The sequence below is a fragment of the Oryctolagus cuniculus genome, chromosome 14 (genome assembly GCF_051225735.1).
Source record: "Oryctolagus cuniculus isolate XC-2025 breed Fujian yellow rabbit chromosome 14, ASM5122573v1, whole genome shotgun sequence".
Lineage (NCBI taxonomy): Eukaryota > Metazoa > Chordata > Mammalia > Lagomorpha > Leporidae > Oryctolagus > Oryctolagus cuniculus.
This window is the reverse complement of record NC_142880.1, coordinates 92,868,858-92,883,356: the sequence shown is the minus strand read 5'-3', so window position 1 is coordinate 92,883,356 and position 14,499 is coordinate 92,868,858. Positions and strand designations below refer to the sequence as shown.

General features: G+C 52.9%; 1 protein-coding gene and 1 long non-coding RNA gene across 4 annotated transcripts in view; one reads left to right on the top strand and one right to left on the bottom strand.

The window, feature by feature from the left end:
- Positions 1 to 5,192: 5,192 nt before the first annotated feature.
- LOC149122437 (uncharacterized) lies at positions 5,193 to 5,834 on the bottom strand. Its single transcript, XR_016220869.1, has 2 exons — positions 5,627 to 5,834; positions 5,193 to 5,508 (listed from the first exon to the last, which is right to left on the bottom strand). It is a non-coding gene; the product is annotated as an uncharacterized LOC149122437 (long non-coding RNA).
- Positions 5,835 to 8,134: 2,300 nt separating this feature from the next.
- The window catches only part of ADCY2 (adenylate cyclase 2), a 411,933-nt gene continuing 405,568 nt past the window's right edge, over positions 8,135 to 14,499 (top strand). For 2 of the 3 annotated variants that reach the window (XR_016220868.1, XM_051853663.3), the window contains exon 1: positions 8,206 to 8,574. Coding sequence is in view for 2 of the 3 variants with exons in the window: in XM_051853663.3 (XP_051709623.1) it covers positions 8,353 to 8,574 (222 nt within the window). In the remaining variant the exon portion in view is untranslated. Of the gene's footprint in view, positions 8,575 to 14,499 lie in introns of all 3 variants that reach the window. The other variant, XM_051853662.3, reaches the window with a different exon arrangement.

Genomic DNA, 14,499 nt, shown 5'->3' with positions numbered 1-14,499 from the left:
GGTTCCAAAGACAGCTGCCACAGAGACAGGGGCTGGGGAAGAGGGTGGGGCAGTAAGCAGAGCCGAGCCAAGTTGGGAGGAACAAGGGGTGTTTGGACCTGGGTGGGTGGTGGAGTGAAAAGGAGGACAAGTACAAGTCTAGATCAGCGGTGCCCCAGCCAGCTTAGGAAGCAGGGGCGATCTGGCCCACGTGGGTGTTCAGAACCATTCAGATGTGTCGCTTTTGAGACCAGCCTTTGTGGTTGTGGTTCCATTTGGAAGGGAAGTGCAGATTACATAGGCCTGAAGATATGCATAACTACTGCAGGCAGCAACATTCAATGTGCTAGTTAAAAAAAAAAAAAAAAGAAAATATTTCTGAAGTCTTCCATTTATAACACAAAATCTGCAACTCTGACCATGGACAAAAGGCTCACGCATTTGAAATTAAATTTAAGAATGTATTATTGGGGCCAGCGCCGCGGCTCAATAGGCTAATCCTCCACGGCGCCGGCACCCCGGGTTCTAGTACCAGTCGGGGCCCTGGATTCTGTCCCGGTTGACCCTCTTCCAGTCCAGCTCTTTGCTGTGACCCGGGAGTGCAGTGGAGGATGGCCCAAGTGCTTGGGCCCTGCACCCCATGGGAGACCAGGAGAAGCACCTGGCTCCTGGCTTTGGATCAGCGTGGTGCACCAGCCGCAGCAGCCATTGTGGGGTGAACCAACGGCAAAGGAAGACCTTTCTCTCTGTCTCTCTCTCTCTCTCTCTCACTATCCACTCTGCCTGTCAAAAAAATAAATTTAAAAAAATAAAAACAAAGTAAAAAGGATGTATTATTGGGCCGGCGCTGTGGTATAGTGGGCTAAGCCTCACCTGTAGAATCAGAATCCCATATGGGCATCAGTTCAAGTCTCAGCTGCTCCTCTTCTGATCCAGATCTCTGCTATGGCTTAGGAAAGCAGTTGAAGATGGCCAAAGTGCTTGGGCCCCTGCACCCACATGGGAGACCTAGAGGAAGCTCCTGGCTCCTGGTTTCAGATGGGCGCAGCTCCGGCCATTGCAGCCATCTGGGGAGTGAACCAGTGGATGGAAGACCTTTCTGTCTCTCCCTCTTTCTGTAACTCTGTCAAGTAAATAAATAAATTATTTTTTAAAAGTATTACTTAAAAAAAAAAAAAGGCTAGCAGTGACACTCCAATAACCCCAGCACACCTATTCTGTGAAATTCGCTCTTCATCTTCCTCTCCTTAATCCTGGTGTGCACAGGAGTGGCTGTCCTGGCACTCACTGGGTTCACTGCACCCACCCCTTTCCTGCTGTCAGGTCCCTCATGTCATGTCCCGCCAGCTCAGTGGTATTCCCCACCATAGCCTTGCATGTGGTGTGTGACTGGAACTCACTGTGTCTGATGCCACCTTCTCCTGGCACTGTGGTGTAGTGAGTAAAGCCGCCTCTTGCAGCACCAGCATCCCATATGGGTACCTGTTTTAGTCCCAGCTGCCCCACTTCCGATCCAGCTCCCTGCTAATGGCTTGGGAAAGCAGTAGAAGATGGCCCAAGTGCTTGGGCCCCTGCACCCACATGGGAGACCAGGGAGAAGCTCCTGGCTCCTGACTTTGGATCAGTGCAGCTCCAGCCATTTGGGGAGTGAACCAGCGGATGGAAGACCTCCCCCTTCCCTCTCCGCCTCTACCTCTCTCTAACTCTGCCTCTTAAATAAATAATAAATAAACCTTTTTTTTTTTAAAAAATTGAGATCAAACTTTAAAAAAAAAAACACCCCAGATGGTTCTTTCTGGAGATAATCTGTCCTCCTGGACACATCTATTTTACTACTATGTCTTCAGACTTTGACCTCGTTTGTGTTTATCCTTTGTTCGATCAGTCAGGTGGAATTGGTCGCAATGGCTGCTCAGCCCTGCAGAGATCTTGCTGTGTTAGAATGTGAAGCCCTGCTGAGGCTTGGAAAGACGCAGGGAGGGACGGCAAGCATGTCAACAGAACCTCTTGCAGGCCTGCGAAGATTCCTTGGAAATCGAGTTCCAGTCCAACAATCGTTGTTTGTCAGTTGTATTCTCTCAGAAGGAGGAAGGCATCTCCCTTTGGCGATTCATTCACTCTGGCACATCCTTATAAAGAACATGTTACATGTTTTGCAAATTTCAGCTAACAGTGAACAAGAGAAACAAAGTCTCTTGTCCTTATTGAACAGACCTAACGGGGAAACACAAACCATAGTAGCCCCAAAAGATTTGTGTGTGTCTACTAAGCTGTCATGGCATACTGTGGATACAGTGTCTTTCTTACATTGTACTAAACTTGTTACTAAATAGTTAGATAAAATTTAAGGTACTTTTTTCAGTGTTGTTCAATTTTATTCCACGCATACATTTTTTATTTGTTGCAATTAATTTTTCCCCTTGATTTACAAAAATTGATTAAAGTCACTGCCTGGGGTTGGCGCTGTGGTGCAGTGGCTAACATCCCAGCCTGAAGCACCGGCATCCCCTATCGGCACTGGTTCTAGTCCCGGCTGCTCCTCTTCCAATCCAGCTCTCTGCTATGGCCTGGGAAAGCAGTAGAAGATGGCCCTAGTGCTTGGGTCGCTACACCATGTGGGAGACCTGGAAGAAGCTCCTGGCTCCTGGCTTCAGATCAATGCAGCTCTGGCCATTGCAGCTATCTGTGGGGTGAACCAGCAGATGGAAGACCTCTCTCTCTGTCTCTACCTCTCTCTGTAACTCTGTCTTTTAAATAAATAAAATAAAATAAATCTTTAAAAAAAAAGTCACTGCCTTTTCCTGGCATAGGTGGTATAAACATTTGAAAGATCCTTAGAATAATTGGTCTGTATTTCTTATTTTAAAGATAAGTTAACTCAAGCTCAGAGGAACTTTACAAGGGTGTACAGTTAATATCTGAGATCAAACAAAACTTAGTTAGTTAAGGAAATTATTACCAAACTACTGGCAATGATTATCAACAATGTATGGACTAACAGTAGCAATGAGCTTGATGTATTTTCAGATTCAAAAAATTGAAACCATGAATCAAACCGTGGGAGGTGGCTTAAAAATGTACACCAAGCTACCTGGGTAGAGTAATGAGGGTGGAATTGGACAGAAGCACAAAGGGGCTTTGAGAAATTCATGGAGAATGAAATTTAACAGTGTTTGTTTTGTGCAGAAATTGTTGAAAGCCATGCTCACCGTCTTCAAAAAGATCATAAAATAAACCAGGCATGATTTCAGACCATTTTGCACCAAAATAAACATGTTTGTAAAACCTGTTTCTCACAACTTCTGCAAGTATTCACCTGTTCCTCAGGCCATCCCTTGTCCCTCAAAGCACACTGTTGCCCAGTTTGAGAATGTAACAAAGTTACACCTCGATTGAGTACTTGAGGGAGGACCCAAGAGAATACAAGAGCCATGGTTCCTCACTGCGCCTTTAAGCTTGGTGAGCGAGCCCCTTCCTGGGGCCTCTCCTGGCGGCACATCCTGAGCACAAGTCTGCCTGGCATGACTCACCGCCTTTCAGATCCCATTCTCCCAGCAAGAGAGGAGGAATCGATCTCTCACAAGGCTGCGTCTGGGCTGGAGACTGGGTGGTCATTAACCTGTTCTTATTCCTCACGCTGCTCATGGAAGGAATCCCAGCATCTCGGTGGGTTTTGGAAAAGTACTGGTAACGTACGTCTCAACAGCACCAAGTGGGCTTTTGCAAGGGGCTTGCTCCAAAACAACAGCGCCATCTCCTCACACACTAAGAGCCCCGCATTCCAGCAAGCCACCAGAAGCCCAAGTTAAAGATGAGTCTGTGAAATATTTACTCTTGGTTTGCCGCTAGAGAAATGATTCATCCAATAAGCAGAGCAAATAGGATCTCTCAGAGGCGTGGGGACAGCCTTTTGCGCTGGGTGAGGAAGAAGACGAACGCATTTGTGTTTCTGCAAGTCGTTTCTGAGGCTCTACAGTTTTAACTGCACAGGAGTGCCTGAGTGGGCTGGAAGGGTTAACTCAGCTCCTAGGAGTCCTAAGCTGCCTGTGGTTGGGTGAATTGTGTATTCCCAGACTCTGGTTCAATAAAAATGTAAATGTTATCTGGGTACACAAAACATATTTCACGGTGATAATGAATCTGTTGACATACCGTTCATACTTGATTATATACATTTTAGTAATGTATCTGCCAGAGAGAAAAGTGAGTGCACAGCGAAACAGTCCGTGCTTAGCTGTCTATCCCCGGAGTGGCTGGCACATTCTCCCTCTGCCCTTGGTGAGCTCTGCCTGCCTGCCTTTATTTAATCAATCAGGGCCCTGTGGACGCTGGGAGGAACACGATAGCATTCGTATTGACTGAGCCAATCTAACTGGATTTGAAATAGGAGCTAGAAGATGGGTTATTTTTAAAGCAAAACCCGTTGATGCATAAGCCTGTCCTGCAGGCTGATTACTTAGCTAGGCAGTCGATCAGGTGAGTCCTAGTGTGTTCACGGGCCGGCAAAGATGACCACAGAGGAGGGAAGAGTGGTCTGGAGTCCCTGCAGTGGAAGCCTTGTTCAAGGGTGGGCACTGCGTAGGCTTGGCAGGTAGGGGAGAGATAGGGAGGCTGTGTGATGCGACGTGCTAGCAGGACTGGCTTTCCCGTTTGCAGGGTTGCAGGGTTTGGTGCAAAATGAAGTCTTTTGTTGAAAAGTCATTGAGAATTTCCAGGTGGGGACAGCAGCAGCTTACCCCAGTGAACAGCCGGAAGCCTGCGTGCTTGCTGGGTTAGGGCAGAAGGCTGCCCTCTAGCGTTGCAGGGGAAAGGAATCCTTTGAAAGCTTCCTTTTCTTTGTTGGCTTTTACTTCCTGGACCGTCAGAGCTCTCACAGGTGGTGTCTGTGTGCATTTTGTCACAGGTGCATTGACGGGGAGTGGATTTATGGGAGGATCTTCCTGCTCTCTGCCTTCCCCCCTGAGAGCAGCTCCACTACCTAGAGGTGCAGACAGGACCTGGCAGAGTCCTTGGGGCTTTCTGGTGGGTGGGTCTGTATTACAGGGCCCCGGCTTGGTACTAAAGGCCATCTTTCAGTTCAGTTAAGGCTGCGTGCGAGGCTGACTTTGTTTCTTTCTCTCCTTTACCACCTTTCTGCATAGAAAATGATGTGAACTTTGAGGAAGCGTACTTGGAACCCTGATTCTAAAACACTGATAGAGTAACTGTCAGAGTGATTTGTATTGCTTTACTTAAAAAATTTTTTTTATTTGAAAGACAAAGTTAGGGACTGAGAGAGGAAGGGGGCGGGGAGAGCGCTTCCTTCTGCTGGTTTACATCCAATGCCCAGGGTTGGGTCAGGTTCTAGGAGCCTGGCACTCCAACTGGGTCTCCCATGTAGGTGGCAGGGGCCCAAGTACTTGGGCCGTCTTCTGCTGATTTCTCAGGTGTATTAGCAGAGCAGCCGGGCTTCGAGCGGGCACAGTACAGGATGTCGACAGTCCAGGCTGCAGCTTTACCAGCTGTGCCACAGCACCAGCCCCTGATGGACTTTTTTTTTTTTTAAATTAAACATAAAGCAATGCAGAGATGCCCATAGAAATAAGCACACAAAACAAAACAAAACCAACACAGTCTGGGAGAAGGCTGACAGTTACTTGAGCCTTACCTTCCTGCTACCACCTTGGTCTATGATGACTCCACAGTGGGGCCGTGGGGAGCAGCCGCAGGAAGTGTTGCTTTTTTGCAGCCAGACGAATACTCTGCAAACTCCTACAAAAGCCCAAGGGTCCCAGGGTCCCTGTCCTTTCCTCTTCCTCCTCCTCCCCATCCTCTTCCTCCTCTTCCTCTCCTTGTCCTCCTTTTCTGCAGTGCATCTGGTTCATAGTATGCACAAAGTAAATATTTATTAAATGAATAAAACTATGCATATTGAAACACTCTGTTAAGGTCAACACATCATCTCCACACAGAGTCTCTGATTATACTCTGCCATCATCTCCCACCAGTGTGGCCACAAGTCCCTTCCCTGCGGGGGGACAGCAAGGGCAGGGCAGGGCAGGGCAGGTCCTGGGTGTTAAAACCACTGCGGCTCCCATGGGAGAGGAGACAGTAGCTCCACATTTGCTTTCTCCACATACATCTTTTTCCATAAACCTAAAATATGGTTTATTCATCTTTCGTTCCCCTACAATCCATGGGTGGAAGAAGGAAGAATGAATGGGCGAGAGGGTGAAAGACCAGAAGGTGGCGGCCCAACCTGCAAAACCCTGGACCTAGCGGAGAGGGGAGAGAGTGAACAGGACAAGACCCTGGCCAGCCAGGGGTCCCCTGCGCCTGGCTCCCTGCAGGGGGCACCGGATTCTGCGCCTGTGGCATCAGTGGTGGCAGGCAACTCCCAGACCCTCGGTCGACCTGATCCCCAGGGCGGCGGGAGGTGGGTGGTGTTAGCAGTCTTGTTCCACACTCCAGGCCTCCCACCCCCAGCAGAGGCTGCGCTTGAATGCCCGGGGCTACCGCCCAGGGGACGGGTGGTGGATTGGAGGGGAGCACCCGCAGGGCGGGAGATGGGCCTTGGGGCCACCGGCAGATGAGAGGGGACCCCTCCCAGCCACTGCACCCTCCCTCTTCACTCCAAGTCCCCGGCAGCAGGGAACTGGCCAGGACAGGGGAGGGGGTCCTCGCGCACGCCCCCGAGTCCAGACACGGCCGCTGGGTCTCTGAGATCCCCGGCAGAGCCCTTAGCGGCGCTACAATGAACCCCGGTGACCGGGCAGGGCCTGGGTCCTGAGCTCGCGCGTCCCACAGCGACGTGTCCTTCGCGAGGGCAGCAGGACAGCTGGACAAAGTTCCCTTAGTGATGGGCAGCGCCGAGGACTGAGGGTCCCTGGGCTCCCGAGCGCGGACGGTCTCCTGGAAGAAACGCTTTGAAAAGCACGAGCACGCCCCCCCGGGCTGCTGGCAGGCAGGGGGCAGCGCCTCCTGGGTCCCTTAGGCGAAGGCTTGGCAGTGCAGGTGGAGGGGAGGGGTCTCTGGGCCGGGGGACCCTCGAGTAGCCTGAGCTGCTCTGGCGGTCAGCGAGGAGGCGCCCTGACACCCAGGACGCGGACTAGCAGCCTCCAGCCCCGGGTCGTACCGGGAGCGGGCGCTGTCCCCGCACGGACGCCTGCGGGGCAAGGCTGGGGCCCGGCGTCGCGCGCCCCGGGCCCCAAGGCGGCGCGCGAGGAGCGCATCCCAGAGCCGACCCTCCCGGGCTGAGCTCCCTGGCGCATCCTGGCTGCCGTCGCCACCGGGCAGGGGGGCTGGGCAGGGACGGTGGCCAGCCGGAGGGCGCCCCATAAATCTCTGACAGCGACAACCACCGCCCATTGGGCACCTCCGAAGTGTCCCTGAAGCCCCGAGCACGGGAGCTGCCCACGCCAGGGCCGGAAGGGTGGACAACTGGGCTCCCTCCCCAACGCGCAGCCCGGCTCTTCCAAGCGGGCCCTGCCTCCTACCCTCGCGGGGAAGCCCCCGCACTCCCAGAGAGTGGGGAGCAGCGTGGGAGCCCCAGTCCCGCCGCGCGGCGGGGAACAGAGCCAGACGGGAAGCCCTGCCCACTGCGGGGAGCCGGGGAGCCAAGGGGATCCCCGTCCTCGGCGCTCCGGGAGCGTGCAGCGGGGGAGTCCCCAGCGGGTCTCTGAGTCGCTGACCTTGGAGGGGCGTGGGGACCCTCTTAACCCACTAAGGGGCTGGGGAACGGGACGGTGATAGAGGCCCTCCGGGCCGCCCCGGAGCTAGCGGAGAGCGGGTTGGGAGCCGCCGGGATCCTCTGAGCCAGGTGGCAGTGGGGAGGGCTGGATAGGGGTGATGCCTCGGCCTCCAGCCCCCGCATCGGCCGCAGGAGAGCGGGGATCCCCGCCGCACCCAAGCTGCGCTCAGGATAGGACCGAGGAGGCGCGACCCTGTGGCTAAGTGTGCGCGCGCCGCGGGAGAGGACGCCCCGGGCCCCGCGCGCCCGTGCCCCCTCCCGCTCCCCGCTCCATCCGCGCGCCCCAGGCCTCTCCCCGCCCGCAGCCCAGCCGTCGGGGGGCGGTGGCGGGTGGGGGCCGGCTCCGCCCCTGCGCCGAGGCCGGCTGCGCGCGGGGTGGGGAGAGGCGGGCCGAGGGGCCCCTGCGGAACCGCCCCCTCCCGCGCTGTGGCGGCGGCGGCGGCGGCGGCGCCGGGAGCTGCCCCAGAGGCCGCCGCCCGGCCCCCGCCCGCGCGTCAGCGCGCCCAGCCCGGGGCGCCGAGCTCCGCCCGCGCCGGAGGCCCCTGCGCGCAGCTCCGCGGCGGCCGGGGTGGGACGCGGGCGGAGGCGGTGAGCGGCGCTGCCCCGGCCGGGCGCGCACGGCGGGCGCCCCGCGAGCCGCCCCGATGTGGCAGGAGGCGATGCGGCGCCGCCGCTACCTGCGGGACCGCGCCGAGGCGGCGGCGGCGGCGGCGGCGGGTGGCGGCGAGGGGCTGCAGCGGTCCCGGGACTGGCTGTACGAGTCCTACTACTGCATGAGCCAGCAGCACCCGCTCATCGTCTTCCTGCTGCTCATCGTCATGGGCGCCTGCCTCGCCCTGCTCGCCGTCTTCTTCGCGCTCGGGCTGGTGAGTGGCCTCCCCACGCGTGCGGCCCCGCGCTTTCCCGGTGCCCGAGAAAGGGGACCTGGCCCGCCGAGCCGCGTCCTGCCCGGGGCTGCCCTTCGGCCCGCAGCTCCCAGCCCCGCCCGCCCACCCGCGGCCGGCCGGGCTCGGGCCAGGGCTGCGGGCAGGAGAAAGTTTCCCGGGAACGCCTGGCCCAAAATAAAGTTGCCAGGGTGCTCGCCAGGTGCACGCGCAGGGCGGGAGGCGGCTTCTCCGGGTCTGCGCCCCGCGGGCAAACTCCGCTGCCCGCGGCATCTGCGCGCGGAGGTCTCGCCCGCGTGGGCCCGCGGTCTGCGGGGCGCCGTGCCGCGTCCTCTGGCACAGCCCCTGGGCCGGCGGTTAGGTTCCGATCAGGCGTTCCTTGACACTGTCAAAAGCCTGCTTGGGAAAGTGGTTGAGGGCAAGAAAATCGGGGGAGGGGGGAAGGAGACGCATCTTTGCCTTTTAGCGTGTGGGTGTGTGCAGCCCCGCATCAGGGGGCTCTGGAAGCAGACCCTCGGAGGACCGTGCGGTGGACGGGCCCGGGCAGGCTTGTTTCTGGGGGGAGTTAAGGTGGTTTCATCACCGGGAGCATCCTGACGCTCCACAGCTGATGTCGCTTTTGCCATTTTTTTTTTTCCAGGCAGAAATCCTTGGCTCCCTCTCTGAGCTGGGAGAGGAAATCTGTAGATGGCGGTAACTTCCTGCGGCCCAGCTCGCCCTCCGAGTGTGGGCTTCAAACTTTTGCCCCGCCTCGCCGTGCCTGTGCGCCCCGGGCGCGCGAGGCTCGCGCGGGCGGTGGTGGACATGGGGAAGGCTCCCCTGGGTGCCGCCTGTGGCCCTCAGCGCCTACGTGCGCTCACGTGTGTCTTTGCCCTAGAGCAAAGAAGGGGTTTCAGGCGCCTCTCATCAAGCGTTGGCAACAGCTGTCTTTGGTGTTTCATGGCTGGGTATCCTGAGCCGTAGGTCCTCAGATATTACGCATGGGAAGAGTTGGATGTTTTCAAGTAATAACCAGTTTTCCCCGGCTCTCCCCACTGCTCGGGGTGCTGTCTTCTGATTGAGTTCAGTGAGGATGCGCGAATCCCATGCAGGAGGCGGGACGGCCGGGCTCACACATTCTTGCTGACAGGGGCTGGAGCAGCCAGCGCCTTGGGATGGCTGTGCTCCAGCGTGGACGGCCGGCAGCTCGGCCCGGCCCCCTCTGCTCACAGGCAGCCTGCGATGGGTGTTTACCTCTCTCGGTTACTTTTAGGACTGAAGAGGACTTGGAGGTTGAATTCTGCCCAGGCTCATTGGCAAGCACAGTCTCTAAGGACAACTCTTTCTTTTCCAAGCAGGGAAGAAGAAGAAGAAAAAAAAAAAACTGTTCCAGTTTTCTTTCGGAAATCTGTTTTTGCCAGGCAATGTCTGCTTGTGACTCTTGAGCCTGTAATTCAAACCCATTCTGGCTTCTGTGTGTAAATGGGAAGGAGGAACAGGTGATGGCCTATTTATAGCACCGATAATACAGTTAAAGACAAGGTGGAGGTTCATGGGTTCACTGTGCACACACCACTTCTCTGCGGCAGAGCACTCCAAGTTCTTAAACCTTGTTGATGGATATGTCTGTGAATAGGCGATTTAGCATCATCTGGCTGAAAGAACTCTCCTGTGAGATATCTGTGTTTTGGGTACTTGTGTTCTTTTTAAAAAGATTGATTTAGTTGAGAGGCAGAGTTACAGACAGAGGTCTTCCATTCACTAGGTCACTCCCCAAATGGCCACAATGGCTGGAGCTGGGCTGATCCAAAGCCAGGATCGAGGAGTTTTATCCAAGTCTCCCACGTGGGTGAAGGGGTCCAAGCACTTGGGCCATCTTCCATGGCTTTTCCAGGCCATTAGCAGGGAGCTGGATGGGAAGTGGAGCAGCCGAGACTTGGACCAGCGCCCATATAGGATGCCCATGCAGGTGGAGGTTTATTCTACTAAGCCACAGCATTGGCCCCCTATTTGTGGCCCCTTTTAAAAAATGTTTTATTTATTGGAAAAGGGGAGAGAGAGAGAGAGAGAGAGAGAGAGAGAGAGAGAGAGAGAGAGAGAAAATGAATCTCCCATCTGCTGGTTCTCTCCCTAAAACTCAGCATAGCTAGGGCCGGGCCAGCCTGAAGCCAGGAGCTGAAAGCTCACTTCCCATACGTGGGAACATGGACCCAAGTACTTGAGCCATCACCAGCTGCCTCCCATGAGCACATTAGCAAGAAGGTGAAATTGAAGGAAGAGCCAAGACTCGAACCTAGGCCCTGTGAAATGGGATGTGGGCGTCCCAAGTGGTGTCTTAAACCCCACCAGTTTTTGCATTTCTTGACACACTTACTTTATAGTCTATTTTCTGGATGAAAGGCTAGAATGGCATCCTTTCAAAACTTCCATGGGGACGGTGTTGTGTAATGGGTAAAGCTGTTGTCTGCAATGCATGTATCCCATATGGGCGCCATTTCAAGTTCCTGTTGCTCCATTTCCCATCCTGCTCCTTTGCTGATGTGCCTGGGAAGGCAGCAGAGGATGACCCAAATGCTGGGGCCCCTGCCACTCATGTGGGAGACCCGGAAGACACTCCTGGCTCCTAGCTGCAGCCCAGTTCCAGCCATTGCAATCATTTGGGCAGTGAACCCATGGAGCAAAGCTCACTTGCTTGCTCTCTCGCTCTCTCTCTCACTCTCTCTCTCTCTCCCCTTTCCAATAAATAAATCTTTAAAAAAAAAAACCCACTTTACCCAGACATCTTTACTTTTCCTTGACAAATTAATCATCTCCACATTTACTCTGCATGCAGCTAAATCGTTGTCATCGCAAAATGGGCATTTCCCATGGCATGGCTGTCACCTAGGGTGAGGAGCAGGGACAGTAATGTGGCTTCTGTTCTCTTCCCTACCTGGTGCATGGTCTCATGCCTGCCGTGCACATCCGTGGCTCTGATGAGCTGTGTGTGGAAACAGGCTCATTGAGAACCAGGGAGGGTGGATCCCTGGAAGAGACCGGTACCAGTGGGTGGAGTCTGGGGCTCCAGGGCCAGCTCTAGGAGTGATGGGTGCTGTCTTCTGAAAGGGGACCTTGGGAGGGCTGGAGAGGGTGCTGAGCTGCCAGCGGCTCAGCCCTAACTTTGCTTTCCATAACAGGGTCAGCCGTTTCCACCTCCCAACAAGATGTTCTCTCTGCAGAGAGTGGAAGTCGGACGGTTGTGCAGGGAACATGGAAGACAGAGGCGTGCTCATGTGGGTGGGATGAGTTCATTGCGAAGACTCAGCAGGCTTGGCTTCTGAGAGGTCCCCCTCCCTGCCCTGGGGAGCGAGGTGCTTCTGGTGCTCAGATTTCCACCTCAGAGCACTTTACTCTGAGAGCTGGCTGGCGTGCAGTTCAGGAGCAAAGCCGATCTATTTTTGCTGCCTGAGATCTTGGACAGGTTCCTTCCTTGTCCTAAATCTGCCTGATTTTGATTCCATCAGTTCCTGTAGTCGAAAAAGTCTGGCAGTTTCCTGAGTGCACATTCCTAGTCTCCTAGAACATTTGGACTACGAAATGATCTTAGCAGAACCGAAGTCCTTAGAGATTTCTCGCTGTACGTAGTTACTTTCATGAGGTGATTTGCAATATATATTTAAAAAAGAGCTTTTTTTCTGAGTTATTGTACTTTCAGCTGACACTGTTCCCCAAATGATTTTACTTAATTTCAATCAATGGGTGACCCATGATTCTGCAGTGTTGGCCATGAAATTAAGGTCATCTTCAAAAATTAAAAACCATAAGTCCTGAGTTAAAACTTCACAGTATTGTTTTAACTGGCTATTCTCTACGTAAAAATGAGTAGACAGCTTTAACCCCATATTTGTGAAGAACTGTCTGAAGATGTCAAACGAAGTGAATGGCACATGATGGCATGTTTTGAATTTTAATACCATATTTGATAATATGAGAAATACATTCTGCATATTCTGTTATCTATAATAGACGGCATTAATGACAAATCTCATTAGTAAATCCCAACATTATTTGTTGCATCTCTGCCAACTGCCAGGCTGAGAGCTGAGCTGGAAGAACAAAATAAACTGGACTCCTTGGCTCAGGAAACCAATGAGACCAAACTTTTAAATGTTTCTTTTTTTTTTTTTTTCAGACTTTTAAGTTGTCTTATTGCGTCACTTTGTGTTTTGCAGCTGTCTCTCATTACAGCGTGCATGAAAACCCTCTTGCAGAATGAAGTTCTCTCATTCGTTTTGTCCAAAACCAGACCGTTGTTTTGTTTTTAAATTTGCTTATCACTGCTAGGAAAGGTTGATATAAGCCTTTTATTTTTTTCAAAATACCAGCTGGCTCCAGTCTGAATTGGTTTGTCTAAAGTTTATGATTAGGAAGAGTCAGTATTTCAATTTGAATGGAAACATTTTGTTTCCATAAATTCTGGATACTCGGATACTGTAATGTTTTTTCAGCATGATGCTGGAGAGTGTACACTTTTATTAAATACACATAAGTCATATATATGACTCACTTTTATCCTTTTATGGTGTTTTTAAAACACGAACCGTTAGTGCTTTTCTTGAGAAATCCGTATTCCAGCATCAGATATTATCTAATGGTAGATCCATCAGAATATTTCTGTTTCCTATGCACTGAGGAAGAATCTTTATCTTCTAAAAGTGATAAACAGACCACTCATTAGTGGAGGGAAATGGACTTTTTCATCCCAGTATTTCAGCACCCCCTCCCTTCGGGATTGCAGGCTGGGCAGAAGGAAATTCTGTGCACACCTCTCTAGTCTCACTTCTAGGGGTGGAGGAGAATATGGCAGGTTCCTAGGGATTGGAGTCAAGATGGCTGAAGGCACAGCTCTGTGTGCCGGGCCACTTCCTCAGCCGGTGCGTGTAATTTTGCAGCCAGTAATTCACTAGGTGATTTTAGTTATGTTACCTGTGGGATCAACAAAGGCCAAGGAAAAAGCTGCACGCAGTTTAGAGGACGAGACAGCCTTGGGATATTAAAATGTGTGATTAAATGCAGCCTTGACACTACCTTGCCTTCCGCACTTTAGAAGGCACTGGACTATTGCACTATTGCATCTACCTGTGTTGGAATTTTGGCTTTGTCTCTTTCCACTTCTGTGTGGCCCTAGGCGAATGGCTTAACTTGTCCATATATCAATTTCCATGTTTGTAAAATGGAATGGCACCCACCATTCTAGGGTAATGGTCCAAATTACTGCATGTATGGCCCTTAGGACAATGCCTAGCATATGGTCAGCCCTAGGAACTGTTGGCCATCACTAGGTCTTTCGTAGTTGGGTTTTCACTGCTGCTGTGAAAGCCACATTGTGTTCGAGCTAGTGTGTTGCCCATTCTACAGATGAAAAAACTGAGTCTTGGGGCAATAAGGTCATTACTTCAAGGTCATGTAGCTGCAGGACTGGGGCCAGGTCACAGGGCACCGACTTTGCTAGATGCCTTTGCTGAAGACCACTGTGGCTGTAGAAGTCCCAGCTCGAGTGCCGGTTGACTTGGTGAAGCCTCCTGCTCAGGTGATTATTCTTGATTTTCAGTCTGTGTAATGGAGCTACTTTCATTTTGTCTCCTTTCAATGGTAAAGGCGTTTGGGTAGAGAGGTGTTTTACTCATTGAATTGGCGTGACGTCATTTATTTTCATTCTGCTAAGTGTTCCCAGTATCATCCCCAGCCAGCACAGCGTCCACCCGTGGCTTCCCTTCTGTTGTCGGAGCGGTCCCTGGCTTGGACAGTGTAGCATGTAATAGCCTCTCCTGTCTGTTGAGCGGCGATGCTTCCTGGTATTCTCAGATAAACTTTTGTACTGAAAGTGTCACTCCACTGTTGGCGTCAGCATGTTGCTCTGTGACAGCTGTTGTGTGGTTGTGCCAATCA